Raw genomic sequence first — 21,503 nt, forward strand, 5'->3', positions numbered from 1 at the left:
ACAAGACTTCTAAGTAATTCTGAAGATATTACTATAAATTACAGCAACACCTCCCCCTCTGCCTTTCAGACGAGGCTCATGTTTATAACAATAATCTTGGGGGGGACTCATTTAAAGTAATGTAATTGTGTGTGTGTGTGTGTGTGTGTGTTTCCCTCAGATGAGCAGGCTGAGCAGCGCTCTTGTCTAATCTGTGTGTGTTTTTCCCTCAAATGACCAGGCTGAGCAGCGCTCTTGTCTAATCTGTGTGTGTGTGTGTGTGTGTGTGTGTGTGTATTTCCCTCAGATGAGCAGGCTGAGCAGCGCTCTTGTCTGATCTGTGGAGATCGAGCCACAGGACTTCACTATGGCATCATCTCCTGTGAGGGCTGCAAGGGCTTCTTCAAGCGCAGCATCTGCAACAAGCGTGTGTATCGCTGCAGTCGCGACAAGAACTGCGAGATGTCCCGCAAACAGCGCAACCGCTGCCAGTACTGCCGGCTGCTCAAGTGCCTGCAGATGGGGATGAACCGCAAAGGTCAGAGGTCAACACACACACGGATCACACTAGATTAACCTGGCTAAAACATTCACTGAACCTATGCTGCGTCTCAATTCGCCTACTTATACTACGCCCTAAAAGTATGTACTGTTTTTATGAAGAAAAAGTCGATACTTTAGAGTGTGTAGCAGAGGAGTAGACAAGCTTTGAGACACACTATCACGTCATACAATTGTGTCTTTAACTGTTGCTCTCTGTCACAGTAAACTGGCCTGTCAATCATCTTGTCACAGTTAAAATCCTCCACTTTTCATCCTACCGTATCGGAGAGAAATGCAGAAGCTCGTGGATCTGCAGTCGCGGGTCTTTCATGCGGAGACTCCTCATATTAATGCATAATGCATTTAAAAGTTAATGGCCAAACGGATCTTTATAAAAGTCCACATTGTTATTGTTGCAGATGAAATATAAAACGGATAACATTAAATAAATATTTTTCTATCAGGTTAAACTTTGATTAGTCACTCAAACCTTTATCTAAACCTCTCACCCTCGGTTGCGCATATCCGCCATGTTTTGTAGTTTTTTAACAGTTTTTACTCGTGTTTGTAGTTCCTCCTCTGAAGCGCAGTGGGTTGTGGGTAATATTAGCTGTTATAGTGAGGGATCCACACTTCGAAAATCCAGCGGGAATAGTGGACCATCCAGGGACTTCTGACACACTCTTTTTAACATAATATGCTTTGGGACACATTTATTCTAATCTCACACACTGTTTAGGATGGATAGTATGGACATTGAGACGCAGAGCTAGCTTCAAATTCTTCTGCTGGTTTGTTTTCCAGCTGGTCGATCAGGTGACCTATAGATACAGCTTGGACTAGTATGAACTGGTCCAGAAGGGAAAACACATTAAACCAATCAGCACTGCCCTCTAGTGACCATGTCTTACTGTCATGATATGTTTGGGTTAGGAAACATCTTCAGATGACTGTGGTTATATTGGTTGTAGATGGGTTTTATCAAAGCTCTTATGCATTTGTTTTCCATTTGTACAGCATAAAAGCTACTGTTTATACACTATAGCTGAGACACGTACAGAATATTAGTTTGGTTACACTTTATTTTAAGGTGTCATTGTAACAGTGTAATTATATATTTAAGTACTGAGTAATATTAAGCAACTACATGTACTTACTATAGGGTAAGGGTAGATTAGGATTTGGTTGACGGTTAGTTGCATGTAATTATGCATCATTTACTGTTATTACTATGGTAAGTACATGGACAAGGACAAAATCTTCCTAAAGACAGAGAGATGTGAGAATTACACTTTAGCATACTTTTAAAAAAGTTTAAAATATACTTAAATGCAAACTGAATGCAATGATTTTAGACTCTAAATTGCACTTCAACTGCAATTAAATGAACTAGTATTATAGTTTAAATGAAATGCAATTAGCTGGATTTTAGTGCTGCTTTTTAACCACTTAAATAAAACCTAAATACATCTGTATATATATAATAATTTCATAATTACTCCGGTTGTCTTTGAAATATGGTTAAAGTGAACTGACAAGTGTTTATTGGTAAATAAAATATATTTTGCTAAATATAAAATATACTCTATAAATTTGAAACTTGCATATCATGCATTTAAATATATTTGTAATTACACACTTGTAATTGTTAGTTGCAATTTAATACATTTAGAATATATTGACAAGTTTAAATGTAATATTTAATAACACACTACAGTTGAAATTATAATTTCTTATCAAGTTCTTCACATGTGCTTCAGTTTGTTAGTCAACACATCAAAATAAGTGTGCTTCTTTAAAGTTTATTAAAACATGATTTAAAATGTGCTTTATAGTAAAACTTTCATTTGATATTAATACAAAGTCCATTCGGTTACACTTTATTTTTAGGTGTCATTTTTAGAGTGTAATTATATATTTAAGTACTGAGTAATAATAATGAACTACATGTACTTACTATAGGGTTAGGTTCAGGGTTAGTTGCATATAATGTAATGCATAAATAACTCTTATTACTAAGGACACTGTAAAATAACAGTTACCTTGCATTTTTTAAAAGCGCACTTAAGTGTGTTAAGAAACAGTCATGAAAGTGAACTCTCTTTAAGTGCACTTAAGTTGCCTTTTATTTCAGCAATATTATATTACCTGCAAGTAGTAAAAAAACAATGCTAATAAGGTTTAAAGACCACTACAAGTGCACATTCAATACAATTTAGCTCACTTTTTTTCACAGGGGAAACAAGTTTGTCAATCAATTAAAGTTTTAAAAAAACAATTTAGGGCCTTTAATCTAATCGGATGAGCCACATTTTTGACCTCATCAAATTAAACTCTATTTATATAGTACATATAACATAGTCGACTAATTAACCTAATTATTAAAGGAGCATTGCGTAAGTTCTGAAATTTCTAACCGTTACTGACACCAGTGGCCGTTAGAGAAACTGCAGCCAGTCTCATGCTCGTTCTCGGTGCACACGCTCGTTGGCCGCACTAGATAAGGCTTTTTTTTTTTTTTTTTTTACTTGCGAGGAGTTTCCGTGGGTATCTGGATTGTGCTGGAGGCTGGTCGCTTCTTTCCGTCCGCAGAGTCCATTTGAAACACTACTGCTAGCGATTGCCGCTGCTTACTAATGGCTGCCGTACGGATGTAAGCCCAAGTAGACGAGAACGCGCATGACGACACATTTTGTGAATTTTCGCGCCAACTCGGACCCGACTCCTTCACACACAATTGACCTATGGCTAAGCCACGCCTCCTCCACTCACTCGGACAAACAGTCCACATTCGGTGACAGGCGCTATGGCAGCTGTCACAGTAGGAGACATTTCACAGGAGGCAATTGATGATTTTTGGAGACAGAAAGATTATATATCATCTCGAAGTCACCAAAAGGGCCTTAACTATGCATTGGAGGGTTATATTAATAATTTTATTGTTGAGAAGGTCGATGAAAAGCTTCAGCTCCAGGCAAAAATGTACAGGTCACAGTGTAAACGTGATAAACCACATCTCGTAGCCATCACCATCTCAGACAACAAGATAGAGGATCAGCATTGTTCATGCACTGCATTATTTACATGAATCATTCAGCACAACATTGCTAACATTTGTCATCTCCGTTATTTAAAGATACGTTAATGAAGCTAAGTGACATGATGTACAACGCAGCTAGAAGCTAACATCAATGCTTTCTAATGTTAGGCTAACGTTACGTTAGAGATGTTAAAGATAACATTCAAATACGTTGTTGACTTAGAACAGATGTAGACATCCTTGTTTAATTCTTGTTTAGTTGGTGTTGTGGTCTACCGCATAATTTTATCCAGAGCAGACACTTATCTCGGTTGAGATGTGGCTTGGGAAAGGGTAAAAAATACACACCGTCGCCCAGCCTCTCGGGATACCTAGATGCGTTTGACCATTTTAAAATGAAAAGAAAAAACATAAAAACGAATGAAAACTGACTAACTGCAATGCCTTTCAATGGACGTGGAAGCAGAGAATGTTCGAGTGTATTGGGTTAGCTATGCGCACTGTGATTGGCTCATCGCGTTTGGGGGCGTGGCTTGGCCATAGGTCAATTGAGCCTACAGGCTGATAGAGGTGGACAGTCAAGGTGTCATTCTTTCTATTACATTATGGTTGGCTCATAAATGTACAAATGAAGACTCTATCTTAAAGATTTTTTAAAGTAAAAACCTACACATAGCCCCTTTAATGATGCGTGAATTATTATTTAAATATTTATCTTTTAAATCAGTTGCAAATTTATAAAAGCAATAAGCCACCTGAACTGTGCTTACAGTTAAAGGCAGGCAATGGTTTCCACAAACACTTTCAGTTATACTGGTTGAAACTCTCTTCACATCCTGATAGCAGTCAACTAGATTAGATTAATTTAGATTGGTGTTCACAGCTAGCCTGGTTAAAACCAGACCATTCTCAGTTGTAACTGAGTTACGGTCTGGCAAAGCGTCATAGACAAATCATTTCCAGAGGGGCGTCACCAACGGACGTCGCGGATAGACCTAAACCCAATCAGAGCGATGAAGGAGATGACGTGTAAAGCCCGCCCCAACGTTTCTGATTGGTGCCGCGATTTCGACGGATTGGAAATGGGCTTGAATGAGCTCTTTGCCAGACTAACTTTCAGAGCAAATCTAAATTTGCCCGAAGTTGTCTGGGTTTTCCCAGGCTAGTTCACAGCAGGGTGACTCTTACCAATTAGGTGTTTCATATGGTAAACTAACATTGGGGGAAAATGCCACAAGCTATTATAAAGTGACACCTATCATTGTGAAAACTGGCAGCAAGCGTTGAGAAGTGTGCTGGACCTTGACACTGGCTCTTCACAATGCAGAGTCATGTAGTTCTGGAGACACTATATCAAACTGGATGCCTAATATAATGTGTCTACAGCGCATAAAATGTGGGGGGGTTTTTTTTTTTTTTTTTTAACCTTCATTTATCCAGGTAAACTGTTTGAGAACCACTTCTCATTTACAAAGATGACCTGGTGCATTCATGCATCTCTAGAAAGAATGCATGTTCACAGTGTTACAAAATGGTATTATTTTTTATTATTACACAGCTCTATGGAATACTTGATTTTGATTGGTCAATCGCGCCATCCAGCGGTATGTCATGTAAGGGATAATGTTCATCCAGCCGGTTGTTATCTCAGAATAAACCCCGACAGGGTGATGAGGACCCCGAGGCGAAGGGGTTTATTCTGAGATAACAAGCGGCAGCAGAGCGTTTGTGTGAAACGAGAGAGAGCGAGTCCATGATACTGGATGGCATTATTGAATAACTGTACACAAAATATTGAGTTTTAATATTTTATTAGCTCACCAAATGCAAAACTTCCTCAAAGAAAAAACGTTCCTAGCGAGTGTATAGCGCCGCTGACTACAGTGACCCGGATGAGCCTGTGTTTCTGTGTTGCTGTTATGTTAATAACACACCGCTGGATGGCGCGATTGACCAATCAGAGTCAAGTATTCCACAGAGCCGTGTAATAATAACCGGCTGGATGTAAATTATTCCTTACTCACAGAATTCCATAAAAGTGTTTGCGAAATATTAAAGCCATAGATGAGAACCTCCAACCACATATTAAATTATATCAATATTTATTTAGATCAATATCAGACAACTTTTTTTTTTTTTTTTTGCCTACCGTCTAACACACAAACAAATAACAAACACAAACCCGGGGATCTTTCTCAACTGTCGTACGTTTTTATTTATCTTGCGTTGCACTTACTTACTGACACCTTCCGTTTACAGTGACGGATGCGACTGTTAATGCGTTATTCATAGTAAGCCACGAGAGGTTTATTTAGAGGTTATGGAGGATTATTTTCCTAGTATGGGGCGTTTGCGTGATCAACAACATACAGTAGTATTACTCAACATTCAGTGGCACATGAGACTCAAATACAGAGTACAGTACATGCTATTGCTAGCCTCTCCGAACATGCCTACTCTACTTTTAAGGCTTATTGCTTTTCTATATTATGCGGGGAATATTAGACTCAAAACATTGATGTTAGGAAACTCTTATAATAGGTTGCTCATCAAAACATACCAAACGTCAATGTTCTGGCCAAAGAACGAGCAGCATTACCAATCCATCTTCAGCTTTTCTTGGGGTTAGACCCAGCTCTTAACATCTAAATCGCCTACATGAGGGACATACAGACCTCTTTAAATGTTGAAAAGAGGCGAAGCAAGAATTTCTCATCTCGAAGGTAAAATTCTTTGTAAATGATGATTTGGTTTTGTGTTTTGCAGCGATCAGAGAAGATGGCATGCCGGGAGGAAGGAACAAAAGCATCGGGCCTGTGCAGGTACACACAGCCCCTCACACACACACACACACACACACTTTTCTCTGAAAACTAAAGCTGATGAGATGGCCTGGCCTGATCTCTCTGTTCTTTAGCAATCTTCAATACTTGATTTTCTCTTCATCAGAACTGTTTTAAAGTCACAAATTACTGCCATTCATCCCAAGTTTCCGGCATTGCGTTCCTGCCCTCTCCAGTCGTGAATTGAGGAAATAGAGCTGATTAGTTTTGTCGCAAATTAAAGACGAGTTTTGGGATAAATAGCCCGCAGTGCCTTGTGACCTTCGCCTAATTTAAAGATGTTAATTTCATTGGAGTCGTCGCTGTTCTCAAGGCCAGAGCTCCAGTGAATAGACTGCCGTGTCATTCTTCTCATCTGACTTTATATAATCATCGTGTTTAGCAGCTGTTCTGCATTGGCGTTATGTGGATGTGAATGGCAGTGGATATAGCTGAATGTTTTCAATTCTCTTATAAGGGGAATGTGTAGTTGTGTGACTCTTGAATTGCCTAATAATCCACAACTTGGCCTTTGATATAGAGGTTTGTGTTATTTTAGGTGTGTAGAATTGAACTTTCTCCAACATCATTCTGATCATTCAGGCTCCGTTCAGTGCATTCGCTGAGTTTCTCGTGCTTGTGTTAGACAGGACGAAGTGTGTATAAAAGCGAAGCTTGTTAGTCCATATAGCGCTCTTGTTTGCACCTGATCCCAGCACTAGAGAACGCGTCTTATTGACTCGGCCTAATTGCCTCTGCGACACACAATAGCAGTTTGCTTTACCTTTGACAAAATAAAACATTGTTAAAGATGGCTCGAACTCCTCAATTGAATTAAAAAGGGAATTCTTTATTGCACGGCCTTGACTTAAACGCTGTTTTGTCTCTTTGTCGTATTCGCATTAAGTGCTCATGGAGTTGCGCTTTGTGCACGGTCAATAGATAACGTCTTTCTGTCCCTGTCCTGTGGTCTAAATCGACTACGAGATGAAATCGACAGACTCTCTTAAAGTCCCGCTGTAGTGAATCATTTTATCCCTTAAAACTCATCGGTAACACTTTATTTTAAGGTGCTTGTAATAAGCAGTAATTAACAGTTAATAAGACATTTATAAGGCCTTATAAGATGCATATAAGATGCATATGAGCATTAACTAATGATAATAAATAAATTAAATTAAATTACAAATTTCTCAAGTATCAATACATTGCACTTTTAGAACAGCCGAACAAACATAAATGGTAACACAAACTCCCAGTCACTTAAAAATTGACCTTCCCAAGAGGGAGTAGTTTCCCTGATCTCTTCAGGGCCTGGACCTTTAATTAACCCTTATATGAAGTAGTTAATGCTTATATGCAAGGTCTTATAAGTGTCTTATTAACTGTTAATTACTGCTTATTACAAGCAACTTAAAATAAAGTGTTACCAACTCATCTTTGATCACCAAAATTTCATATTTAAACTTTTTTTTCATTGAAAAAAATTCTTCATGCCTTAAGTTTGAATGTAACTCGACACCCTTGCCTCATTTAGTATGCGCGGTTCTATGAATATGCAAATGAGCCCCGCCTCCACTCACTCACTCAGCTCAGAGATCCACTGGTTGACGATCACACGTTGATCTGATTGGTTACAAGGTCGTTTGTGACGTCAGAAACACCAGCGATTTCAAACCGTGTTTTTGAGACTGTCTTTGGTTCACTGCAGTTTTAAGCAGAAAATACTCAGCAATGCTGTCGACTTATGAACTTACACATGGTTTGTCTTAAAGCGTATTAAAAACACCACATAGACACATAAACAACATTAAAAGCTGGATTTTTATTACAGGGGGATTAAGACATTCTTAAGGTACGCGGTCACATTAACAAAATGTCAGCTAAATTTAGTTTGCAATTTCAATGCCTCAAATTTGCGTGACCAACTTGATCTCATTACGAAATCTTCACCGATTTTTGATCAATTTAAAACCATCGGCATATCGGCTACAGCATGAAAAAGGCCGCTACAACAAAGAAAAGACTCACTCTGAGAAATCACTCATTACTCGACTAAATAACTTTATGTACCTTTGTCTTGTTGTATTTATGTTGGATCCAATCCATGTTCATTAGAAATTATTTGATGATGCAGCAACAAACTAGCTATCATTACTTAATGCATGCGTTTTTGATCAAAACACTATCTATTTTAATGACTAAAGTTCAAATAAGAGAGCAAGTGACAAATATCGAAATCAGCTAATAGTTTATTAAAATAGGAATCGGCCAAAAACACCAGACCTTTAGTCTTAATGAATGACTCGTACTTTGCACAGTTTGGGAATTTTGATTAAAAAATTATTTTGGTGAATCTGTGTGACAAACTTGAACCCGTTGCGAAATCTGCATTGGGAAATCTTTTGCCCTCTTATGAAATTCCAGATTGCATGGATTCCTACTTAAACGACAAATTTTTGCTCATGAAAATTAGCTGAACAATGCAATGTGACTACAACTTTGGCCGTAAAGTTTTTGAATTTTGACAAACAATCTGCGTTACCAACTTGAACCCATCTTTCACCTTAACGCAAAAATCCAGATGGAATTTCCAATTGAAATGATTTTTACCTGCAAAATAAATTCTCCACAAATGTACATGTGACCTCACCTTTTGTCTTAATAATTGATTCATTATATTTTAGAATAGAATAGAATAGAATATACTTTATTGTCCCCTATGGGGAAATTTGTCACGGACTCAAGAGTGCGTAGTGCATAGTAGTAGCGGTAACGCTTCCTTTTACAGTCCTGTTACCCATGTACTTATTATGTACTTATTATAGTAATTATAATTACTGGGTAATAACTAGGTACTAACCCTGAACCTACCCCTAACCCATGTACTTACCTTATATTAGCCAGTACTTTCTAGGTAAGTACACTGTAAGTACATGTAAGTACTGTACTGTAAAAGGAAGCGTTACCGTAGTAGCTGCCCTTACAGACAATAAATACACGTAAAATACAAATAACAGCTAAAGACGTACACATAGGCTACATAAACAGTCATGACACGTTCAATAAAAGATTACACCAAAAAATTAAATTAAAACAAATTACAACAAGCAGAACACCAAGTTATTGCACACTTCCCAGGCCTCAGCGTACAAGTCTATTTAAAATGTTGATAGAGGTGGGTACGAAAGAGTATTTAAAACGGTTCAATTTAGTTTTTGGGATTCTCTACCTTCAAGATATTAGGTATTTTGCAGATATTTGAATTTGTTTATTAAAACAATAGTGAATTCATGCAACCAACTTGCTCGCAAAAATTCACTGAACAACAATAAGTGATAAACCTTTAGCCTTAATGAATGACTTCCTTTCAAATTTGAATAAAATGTGCAAATGTGCTTGACCAACTTCAAAAGCATGAACAAGTAAATAAAAAAGTCTTAATAAATGACTCGTCGATTTTTGCACCGGTTTGGGATTTAGATCAACAATTTCTCTTTGTGCAGATTTCCGATGAGGAGATTGAACGGATCATGTCCGGACAGGAGTTTAAGGATGAAGCTAACATGCCGGAACACACCTGGGGAAACAACGGCGACAGCGACCACAGTTCTCCCGGCAACGGCGTCTCCGATGGGAATCAGCCCTCGCCCGTATCCACACTTTCCTCCAAGTGAGTATTCCCGGCTCCGCTGCAACCGTGTGGAACTCAGTGTAGGAACAATTCACAAAGCACGTGCAGCGATTAATCCTGATTAATCACATCCAAAATAAAAGTTTGTGTGTACAAAATATGTGTGTGTACTGTGTATAATTATTTTGCAAGACACACACGTGCATGTATAGATTTAAGAAATATTTGCATATATATATATATATATATACAGTATATACATTATATATTTCTTAAATATATACATGCACGTGTGTGTCTTTATATATGCAAAATAATTATACACAGGTTTTAAAGGGATAGTTCACTTTGAAATAAATTTTTGGTATGTTTTAGCTTACCTCAAGGGCATCCAAGATGTAGGTGTCTTTGTTTCCGCAGTAGTTTCAATTTTGATATTTTTAGGTCAAACCGTTCTTGTCTGTCAGTCATATAATGCAGGTCTATGGTCACCACCTCAAAGAGCATGCACAGAGAAGTCCAAATTAAACATGATTTAATGACTCGTAAATGTAAGTACACATTAATGGCCTAAGACACGAAACGAGCGGTTTGTGTGAGAAAACGAACAGTATTTATATCGTTTTTACCTCTTGTAACCACAGCCACGTCCAAGTGATCTGAGGGCGCGGGCGCTTCGGTCTTTTCCGGCAAGCGCCGGAAGTGATCTCTCGCCGTGTACGTCACCAAAAATGTATTTCAAAGTGAACTATCCCTTTAAATACAGGTGAAACTCGAAAAATGAGACTATTTTGCTGATAGCATACATGCCACGCCGCATTGAGGCAGTAATTCATGCATAAGGGGCCCAAACCAAGTACTGAGTACATATGCATGATTATACTTTTCAGAGGGCCGACATTTCTGTATTTAAAATCCTTTTTTTTATTGATTTCATGTAATATTCTAATTTTGAATATGGGCTTTTGATAAGCTGTAAGCCATAATCATCAAAATTATAACAAATAAAGGCTTGAAATATCTCACTTTGCATGTAATGAGTTTATATAATATATTAGTTTCACCTTTTAAGTTGAATTACTGAAATAAAATTAAAAAACTTTTGCACGATATTCAAATTTTTCGAGTTTCACCTGTATACATGCACGTGTGTGTCTTTTTATATACAAAATAATTATACACAGTGCACACACATATATTATGTAAACACAAACTTTTATTTTGGTTGCGATTAATCGTTGTTCAGCACAAAAAAAAAAAAAAAAAAATTCCTTAGATGACAGCCTTCAGCTGCAATGCACACGAATTTAAAGACTGCATTCCTTTGTATTTTCCTCAAATGCATTCAAATAAACATTCAATTCAATTCAATTCAAATTTATTTGTATAGCGCTTTTCACAATACATATTGTTTCAAAGCAGCTTTACAGAAAGTGCAAACATGTTCTGCATGTACGAAGTCTTCTGACGTTTATTCCTCTTCCTGTGCTTTCTCTCGCAGCCGCTCTGTGGAGCTGAACGGCTACACCGCTGCTTTCAGGGAACAGTACATTGGTAATGCGATGGCCCAGCACTATCAGTTCCTGCCTCACCTGTTCGGATACGCCGCGCAGCCGCGGAGTCTGTACCCGCAGAGCCATACGCTCATCAGCCAGCTGGTGGCAGCAGAGGAACTGGCCCCGCTAGCTACGCCAATGCTCATCGAGGACGGGTAAACCACACCTCAGTCGGGCTGCGTCTACATTCACACGCATCTTTTTCTTTACGTTTTGGCAATCCAGCAGCGTTTCCATTACAGATTTGCGCAAAACTTTTGCGATATTTATTGGCGTTTCCATTATCCGATGTTATGCGACTAAACGTAATTTTTTCCTCTCACAATAAGTCATTCCAAAACATCATGGCGACGATGTTAGTAGGTTTACGTATATCGCAGCCGCCGCACTAGCCATTATTATTAACTGAAGGAGACGTAGGCGTGTTATCACAGCATTAATGGCAAGGAAAGACTCTTATACTGTGAGCGGCTCTTATGAGTGTTTCTCACTCCTTCTGCTTCAAGCTCTTGAGAAATTGTGGCTTTTCTTTGTTGTTTAGAATCCAGTATTCCCGTAATACTTTTGTCTTTTATGAGTTTAATAAAGAACTCGGTCTCGTCTTCTGTCCAAACACACCGCGCCATCTTTAAAGAATGATCGACTTTTACGTACGTCAGGTGACCTGTAAATGCGGAAAAAAAATATTTTAAAAAAAAAAGTTCCCATTGAAGTTTTGCAAAATATTCCTTTCGAATTGCCTGAAAAACCACCTCATACGAGGTAAATCTTTTGCAATATATGGGAGTTTTTTGTGAAATTGACATGTTTCCATTGAGTTTTTTGGATACATTTTAAAACGCTGTTTTTACAGTGTAGTGTGGACTGTGAAAACTGAGGTATTTGAAAACGGTTACGCGCGTTTAGTCATGTGACGCACATTGTACTGATGGATATATCTGTAACAGGGAACGTTCTCTGAACTTTGGCTAAGTTATGAACAAACGTTCCTCCAGTAACATTAATAGAATGTTTGTTCAGTTATCTGGTCTTTCTGTTCTCAAAACTTCATCTATATTGTTAATGGAACGTTTTTTTTTTTCTAAAAACATTTTAGTTGGATGTCCGTCTAACATTTTTTACAATCTAACATCATGTTAACAATGTGCTAAATCATGTTAGCAACATGCTAAATGTGCAAGCAATGTGCTAAATCATGTTAACAACTTGGTAATAATGTTAGCAACATGTTAAATCATATTATCATCATGCTAACAAAATGCTAATCAGCTAGCAACAGGCTAGCAATGTGTTAAATCTTGTTAGCAACTTGTTAAATCATGTTAGCAAAATGGTACATCATGTTAGCAACATTAAATAATGCTAACAACATGCTTGCAATGTGTTAAATCATGCTAGCAACATGGTAAATGTTAACAACATGCTAAATCATGCTAGCAATGCGTTAATCGTGTTAAGAATGTGTTAAATAATGCTAGCAAACGTGTTAAATCATGCTAGCAATGCGTTAATCATGTTAACAATGTGTTAAATAAAGCTAGCAAACGTGTTAAATCATGCTAGCAATGTGTTAATCATGTTAACAATGTGTTAAATATTGTTAGCAAAATGGTAATCATGCTAGAAATATGCTTGCAATGTGTTTAATAATGCAAGCAACATGTTAAATCACGTTAGTAATGTGTTAAATCATGTTAGCGACATGGTAGATAATGCTAGCTATGTGTTAAATCATGTTAGCAATCATGGTAAATCAGGCTAGCAACATGTTAAAACTTGTTAGCAATGTGTTAAATCATGTTAGCAAAAATGTCAAATCATGCTAGCAACATACTAATCAGGTAGCAACAGGTTATGTGTTTAATCATGTTAGCAACATGTTAAATAATGCTAGCAATGTGTTAAATCATGTTAGTGACATGGTAAAAAATGTTAGCAAAATGTTAAATCCTGTTAACATGTTAAATCATGTTAGCAAAATGTCAAATAATGTTAACAACATACTAATCAGCTAGCAACGGGTTAGCAATGTGTTAAATCTTGTTAGCAACTTGTTAAATCATGTTAGCAACATGATAAATTATGTTAGCTGAATGCTAAATCATGCTAACAACATGCTAGCAATGTGTTAAAACTAGCTAGCAATGTGAGTTCGACGCAGAAGTATAAATTGAGCTTAAGATGATTTCAGTGTGGACAAGAAACTTTTGGAAAAGCTAGTGTGGACGGAGAGTGCTTTGAAATAAAAACGCTGACTTCAAATGCATCCGAATTAACAGCCATGTGAACCGTCACTCATAACGCTCTCTCTCTGTCCTGCGAAGGTATCGGGTCACTCAGGTGGAGCTGTTCGCGCTGTTGTGTCGGCTGGCAGACGAGCTTCTCTTCAGGCAGATCTCCTGGATCAAGAAGCTTCCCTTCTTCTGCGAGCTGTCCATCGAGGATTACACGCGTCTCCTGAGCGCCACCTGGCAGGAGCTGATCCTGCTGGCCTGTCTGACGGTCTACAGCGCTCAGGTGCTCGGAGACCTCGCCGGCGTTACCGACAAATACACCCCGTCAGACGAAGAGCTGCAGAGGTGAGGAACACACACACTGGGCCCTATCATACAGCGGTGCGACGCAAGTGTGTTTTGCCAGTTTCAGCCCGACGCAGTTATCATTTTCACGTCCTGCGCCACGTTGTTTAAATAGCAAATACATTAGCGCTCATTTGTGCGCCCATGGGAGGCTGATCTGAGAACGAGGTGTGTGTTCAGGCGCATTGTTGATGTTTTGCTATTTTGAGGAACTGAAATAGACTGAGCCATTGACCAACTGAAACCTGCTCTAAAGTCAATGGTGCAGTATTTTTTATTTTATTTTAAGAGAACATTAGTAATATGAGCCTATAGGCGGGTCTACAACACACATACACTCTGCTTATTACACACACACACACACACACACACACACACACACACACACACACACACACACACTCAAAGTCACCAGAAACACATTCAGGGCAAAGCTCACAAACATGCCAAATATTACAAATAAAAGGATTACCGTGTAAATGATTTATATTGTGTAGATAAAGAGATGGTGGAATCCGGCTTGTCCCGTAGATGTTCTGCTTTAACCTCACACACACACACACACACACACACACACACACAGCTTTAACCTCGCGCACGAGCAGATCCGCTTCATCACTAGAGAAGCATTCAGTTTTTCTGCTTGCAAATTCCTCCATGTAAATAGAGAATCCGCAGCGGCGCGAGTGTCTTTTAAAGGTAATGGGAGAAGAGACTCTGATTGGTTTATTGCACGTTACGCCCAAAACACACCCATTACTCATTAAGAGAATAAAGACAAAACACACCCATTACTCATTAAGAGAATAAAGACAAAACACACCCTTTACTCATTAAGAGAATAGAGACGACCCTTTTAGACCAGCGCCGGGAGCGCCGACCATTTTTCTCGCCGTTAAACGAGCAAAAGTGGATTTGGACACACCCTAAGTGACCATGTGCTTAGCTCCTTATGTCACCCACCTTTTTTATTCCCAGCTCTCGGTTTGAATCATTAAAAAGAACTGAATTAAAACACGGACCTGAGGAATATCTCCTCCCGCTCTTGTGAGCTTGTTTTAAATCACTGCAGCTAGACGGTTCTCCATGCTTCAGATACGCTCAGGCATCTGTGTGTGTGTGTGTGTGTGTGTGTGTGTGGGAGAACGGCAGAGTAAAACACAGCCTCACCTGACTCTCCCTGTATGTCTCCATCTCCTCAGAAATCAGGTTTTTATGGCTTCCTAGTGTGTGTTTGTGAGAAACTATTTGAAAAGTGCTTTCGCATGGCTTTTTACAACATTGATATACATTTTTTTTCATTGTTTCTGTTTTCTTTGGGGGTTTTTCTCTATTATAGATTCATTATAAAAATTTCAATGAAAAGTTTAATTAAATTTGTATAATATTATTTGTTATAATATACATTTTAATAGTAAACAATAGTTTAATAATGCATTTAAAATTATTATTCAAATTGAATCATTTAAATTAAAATTTTCATATATATATATATGAAAATGTATAGGAAATTGTAATAAAATATATTAAAACAAAACAAACACTTATTTTATACCATTTTAGTGTATGAGTGTGTGTATATATAAATATATGTATATATAAATGAATTTATGTATGTGTGTGTTTGTGAGTGAATGTGTGTGTGTGTGTGTGTGTGTGTGAGAGAGAGAGAGAGAGTGCATGTGTGTGAGTATGTGTATGTGAGTGTGTGTGAGTATGTGTTCATGTGTGTGTATGCTTGTGTGCTCATGTGTGTGTTTGCATGTGTATGTCTCTTATGTGCTTGTGTGTGTGTGTGTGTGTGTGTGTGTGTGTGTGTGTGTTTGCATGTGTGGGGTCGGTAAGATTTTTTTAATGTTTTGAAAAAGTATTATGCTCACGTTTGATCAAAAATACAGTAAAAAAAATAGATTTAACAATAAATATTACAATTTACAATAACTTTTTTCTATTTGAATATGTTTTACAATGTATGTGATCAAAGCTAAATTTCCAGCATCATTACTCCAGTCTTCAGTGTCACATGATCCTTCAGAAATCACTCTAATATGAGGATTTGCTGCTCAAGAAACATTTATGATTATTATCAATGTTGAAACCAGTTGCGCTGCTTCATTTTTTTATGCAAACCGTGATTATTTTTCTGTGCAGGAATCATTATAAACAGAAAGTTCAAAAGAACAGCATTTATTGGAAACAGAAATCTTTTGTAACATTATGAACGTCTTTACATTTTGGTCTTGTTGCTTTTGGTCCGATTCCATTTCCAGAGCCGTGCTTCGTATACCCGTAGCCTGAAGAACGAAATACTAGAGCTGACGTGGAGGAGGGGAGTGTGTGTGGCGTGTGTAAATTAGTCTGCGATCACCTGACCTCTGACCCGCCTCTTCCTGATCTCCTGGATAGATTTACTGTTGCATGCTGGGTAGAAATGCAGGGCATGAGGTCTGAGGCAGTGAAACGCTGGCCTTTAACGGGGCAGGTACACGCCGAAGGTCACGACCCAGCTTTAGGGAGACAGTTCAAAGAGAGCGTCGTAAGTAAAGGAGAGCGGAAGATAAACGTAGAGACCGATCAGATTCAGAACAGTAGATGAATGGTGCTGGGTAAGTCGTGGCATGGGTTCATGAAGTGATTTAGCACCAAGATATACTCTGTCACTAAAACATTATATACGGTCTCCCACTCAAATGTATCCGTATTATCTCATTAGTAACATAAATTAAGCTCATAAAGTCTGGTTTAATGGCTAACAGGATGTGCACGGATATGGAATCAGATGATAACACATCTCAGAAACTGGTTTATTAAAAACTCTCATGTGTGGATGTCGGCTCTTGTGAGGAGAAGCTGTTCACAGTCACACCGAGAACGATAACTATAATGATAAATATGTCGTTCGGTCTACTCTAAGCGCGTCTCTTTAAATGCTCGCGCTCGTTACAGCAGGATGGATTCTGATTGGCTGTCAGTGTTTTTACATTGATCAGCTGGATAAACTCGTTCTGAAAGTGATTTCAACTGTGCATTTCCCATTATATTTGTGATGTGAATCTGATATTCTTTAATATTGAGAACGATTTTTAGAACTATATCTTTATCGTTATCTGTATAGCTATTGTCCTTGATGTGAACGGGCCTTTACTCTAGTGCGCATATTCAGCATTTCATTCATTTCAAAATGAGAATATCGTGCAAAAGTTCATTTATTTCAGCAATTCTTCAACTTAAAAGGTGAAACTAATATATTATAAAGACTCATTACATGCAAAGTGAGATATTTCAAGCCTTTGTTATAATTTTGATGATTATTGTGAAAAGGTTTTCATGAGCTGTAAGCCATAATCATCACAATTACAACAAATAAAGGCTTGAAATATCTCACTTTGCATGTAATGAGTCTATATAATATATTAGTTTCACCTTTTAAGTTGAATTACTGAAATAAATTAACTTTTATAAAAAAGGGGCCTGTGAGGTCAGCTGTGAAATCTGTAGTGCATTGATGGAGTGTGTGTGTGTGTGTGTGTGTGTGTGTAGTTTCAGTGAGGATGGGATGGAGGTGATGGAGAAACTGATATATCTGTTCCGTAAGTTCCACCAGTTGAAGGTCAGCAACGAGGAGTACGCCTGCATGAAGGCCATCAACTTCCTCAACCAAGGTAAAACGCCACTGAGACGCATTCATTCGTATTTACTAGGGGTGTAACAATATATCGCAATACAAAAATGCAACAATATGTATCGTGGATAGTGACTATGTATTGTGTATAATTTACCCAAAATTAAATTACTGTGAGAAAAATTCAAGTTTTCAGAGTTTTAGTGTCAGTACTGCATTAAACTGCTATATATAATGTTGAATATGATGTATATTAATGTAATGGAGGGATATTTTTGGGTCCTGATAGTGATAACGCCAAATGTCTGATGTTACCAGTAAAAAGTGGTCGACATTATTTTAAATATATCTAGTCAGTGACAGAGTTCAAGCATATTCATCTAAAATAATTAAGTATTTTCAGCTTCAGAATCATGAATATGTTTATTCTGGTGTCTCTATTGTCCTGTGCTTTGGGTTTCAGCAGCAAGTCCAAGTCTATTCATTTACACACACAATGTAATATAAAATTTAGCATTTTAATCAACCTTTTATCATGTCTTGGAGTATCGCAATAATATCGTATCGTGAGTTCAGTATCGTGATATGTATCGAATCGTGACATTAGAGTCTCGCTACACCCCTAGTATTTACCTTGCAATACAACAGACTTTACAGGGCTCGATGTTAACGCTTAAGGGAAAAGTGAAAGAGAATTTGACTTGACAAATAGCAAAACAAAAACTAGGGAATCACCAAAACGACATAGTGTAAGTGGCAATTGATAGTGGACAATAATGTGTGTAATGTAATGACCTGACGCTGTTGAGGCTCGCGCAGACAGATGAGCGCATCTCACACAAACTCAGTTAACATACTGAATTTGAATTTTGTTGAATTTTTATAATTATAACATATGATACAATCAAGCAACATCACACGATCAAGAGCGCTGTTTTCCTGAATACCATCATGATTAAAAAAGTGACACTGATTTCATTCAACAGTTCAATAAACAAGGTAATATTAAAGGTGAACTAAGTAACTTTTTTACCTTAACCGAACAGCTTTGGAGTCATTGTAATGTTTATATTACTGATTTCGTGTTGAATGGTGGTCGTCTCGCACCCCCCTGGTGCCTGTGAGCCGCAAAACCACCCTTGCAACTTTGGGCTGGCGGGTAACGAATTGCTTTACGGCAAAAAACAGATCTGATAAAATGAGCATCAAACAGAAATAACCCGGCGCCGTCTACATGTGGTGTTCGAGGCGCACATACAATACAGACTGCCGACAGTTAAACAGGGCACGCGCAGCTCTTAAAGGGGCCATACCTTATTTCCACTCGTTACAGCGTCCATCCTACTGAACAGGTACCGGTGTACAGGGGGAGGGGATCCGGCCGTGAGTGCGAGCCATCTCTGCGTGAGTGCTATTCACGACAGTACAAGTACTCCACAGCGACTCTAGGGGTCGCTGTTTGACAAAAACGGAATTCCTACTTAGTGCTGCTTTAAGTTACTTAAATTTTAGATGTAATATTGAGTGTTTTTGTACTATTTCAGCAGCGAAAATAGATCCAAACAAAGATCCCAGCAGAACCACAGCGCATCTCACAGCATCTCACTCCATTACTGAACGATCCAGCGCTTTGAACCAATCGGTTGAGCAAAAGATTCAATGACTCACTCATAACGAATCATTCTTGAACGAATCAGCCGTTTGAATGGATCGTTTGAATGAATAACTCATTAAGTATTAAAAGTAGCGTTTTTATTGCTTATTTCTATATTTACATTTTTTTAAAACAATCTTATTACATTATCTAATGCAGTTGTAATTTATCTGTGTAAATGATTTAATTTGATTGGTAACAGCCTTATAGTGTCTTATTATTCTAATTGAATTTATTGATCACATTAAAGAAGTTAATAAAGAATAAATTATATTTACACCACAAAAAAATCATATGACACTTGAAACATGACAAGGCTTTATGTCGAGCCCTGGCGTATATAAACGTATTCTTCTGGACTGATTATTGATCTTTCCTCATGAAAACTGACCACTCAAACAGATATATAGAGAATCAACAATAATAGAGGCGTAATATCAAAATGCCATGACATAGAAAAGCCTTGTGTTTTTCAAACGTTGTTTAATTTCCTGTACTGTGATGATTCTTCATGTTTGTCTAGATATCCGTGGTCTGACCAATGTGACCCAGCTGGAGCAGTTGAACAAACGTTACTGGTACGTTTGTCAGGATTACACTGAGTACAAGTACCCTCACCAGCCCAAACGCTTTCCCGAGATCATGATGTGTCTGCCAGAGATCCGCTGCATTGCAGGTAAGTCCAGAAGAGACAATAAACCTATTGTTTAAGGTATGACTAGCAGTTAAACTCAGCTGTTCTTCACTGGTGTTTCAGGGAAGTTAGTCAACATCCCGTTGGAGCAGCTCCCCCTGCTGTTCAAGGCAGTATTGCACTCCTGTAAGTCAAGTCTGAGCAACTACAGGACAGGCTCCTCCCCCTGCGTCACGAAGGGCTCTGCTCCTGCCAACTAAGCCCCGCCCCTCCCTTGAAAACACCCTCCCCATCTTATTGCACGGGGGCGGGTGTTATATTTGGGGGTGGGGCTTCCGGTACGCTCCTCCTCCTCTCATGAATGTGATAAGAAACTATTTTATGCATTTTGTTTAGATTAGTGTTGTTTTTTCTCTCTATTTATTACCAGACAGAGCTGAATGTATGTTGATCCACACTGTGCACATGCTCCTTTTCAAAATGAAAATGCACAAAAAGCGCAGTGGATTTCACACGCTTCAGTCCAACTGCGATATGTGACGTGTAACCACTGATCGGTTAAGGTTTTATTTGATACGTCTATCCGCTTTCTTTTGGGTGCTGATAGGGACAGATAAGTATGAAAGGAATTGTTGTATTGAAAGACTACCTCAGGAAGAAAACCTTTCTCTCTCTGTCTTGCGACGCTCCGGGAAGTTTCGTTTCTGCGGTCCTCGAACACGTTCAATAGTCGCGTGACCTCTTCAACGCGTGGTTTTTATTTTCCTATGCAAGGCCACGACGGAGAGGGGGATTGTTTACACTAAAGAGAGGTGTACGCGTATGTTTCACAATCATAGGCTGAGGACGAAGTGAGGATTTTACTTGACAACAGAATATGTGTGTTGATATTGTTTATGTTGATTTCTTTCTCTTTTTTTATTGTTTTGACCAAAGTGTTATGCAAATCTGGAGGGAAGTAAGCCCTTATTTCTGGGGAGAATAAAAAAATTACTTTCTTAGTATTTATGTCTTGCTTTCCAGTACAAATATCTGAACTTTTTTAGATCAAGATTAGGGTTGCAAAGGGGCTGAACATTTCCGGTAAATTTTCAGAAACTTTCCCAAAAATCCCGGAAAGTTTCCCAAAAATCCTGGAAAGTTTCCCAAAAATCCTGGAAAGTTTGCAACCCTAATCAAGACTTGAGAAGCAAAACGACTTAGGATATTCAGGATTGTTTTCTGAAAAAATTTACCAAAATGAAGTGAGTTTAAGCTTAAACGAAAGAAAAATATCTGTCAGTGTGTTCAGAAAAATCAACTTGTTTTCCCTTGGAATTAAGTTTATTTTTCTGACCTCATTGGCAGTTTTTTTCTTTCTTGTTTTAATCAGAAATGTTTAATTTTGATACATTATTTCATTAGAAACAAGACTTAATTTGTAATTTTTGCTTGTGTCTT

General features: G+C 38.1%; 1 protein-coding gene across 1 annotated transcript in view; it reads left to right on the forward strand.

Moving 5' to 3' along the window:
* The window catches only part of nr6a1a (nuclear receptor subfamily 6, group A, member 1a), a 39,140-nt gene extending 17,918 nt beyond the window's left edge, over positions 1-21,222 (forward strand). The window contains exons 2-9 of the mRNA XM_056246928.1: positions 287-517; positions 6,329-6,384; positions 9,891-10,057; positions 11,520-11,729; positions 13,899-14,153; positions 17,694-17,815; positions 19,953-20,105; positions 20,187-21,222. Of these exons, the coding sequence (XP_056102903.1) occupies positions 287-517; positions 6,329-6,384; positions 9,891-10,057; positions 11,520-11,729; positions 13,899-14,153; positions 17,694-17,815; positions 19,953-20,105; positions 20,187-20,323 (1,331 nt within the window). The 3' untranslated portion in view covers positions 20,324-21,222. The remainder of the gene's footprint in view (positions 1-286; positions 518-6,328; positions 6,385-9,890; positions 10,058-11,519; positions 11,730-13,898; positions 14,154-17,693; positions 17,816-19,952; positions 20,106-20,186) is intronic.
* Positions 21,223-21,503: the final 281 nt, after the last annotated feature.

Source organism: Rhinichthys klamathensis, unplaced genomic scaffold (assembly GCF_029890125.1).
Source record: "Rhinichthys klamathensis goyatoka isolate OS25496 unplaced genomic scaffold, OSU_Roscu_1.1 h1tg000040l_1, whole genome shotgun sequence".
Lineage (NCBI taxonomy): Eukaryota > Metazoa > Chordata > Actinopteri > Cypriniformes > Leuciscidae > Rhinichthys > Rhinichthys klamathensis.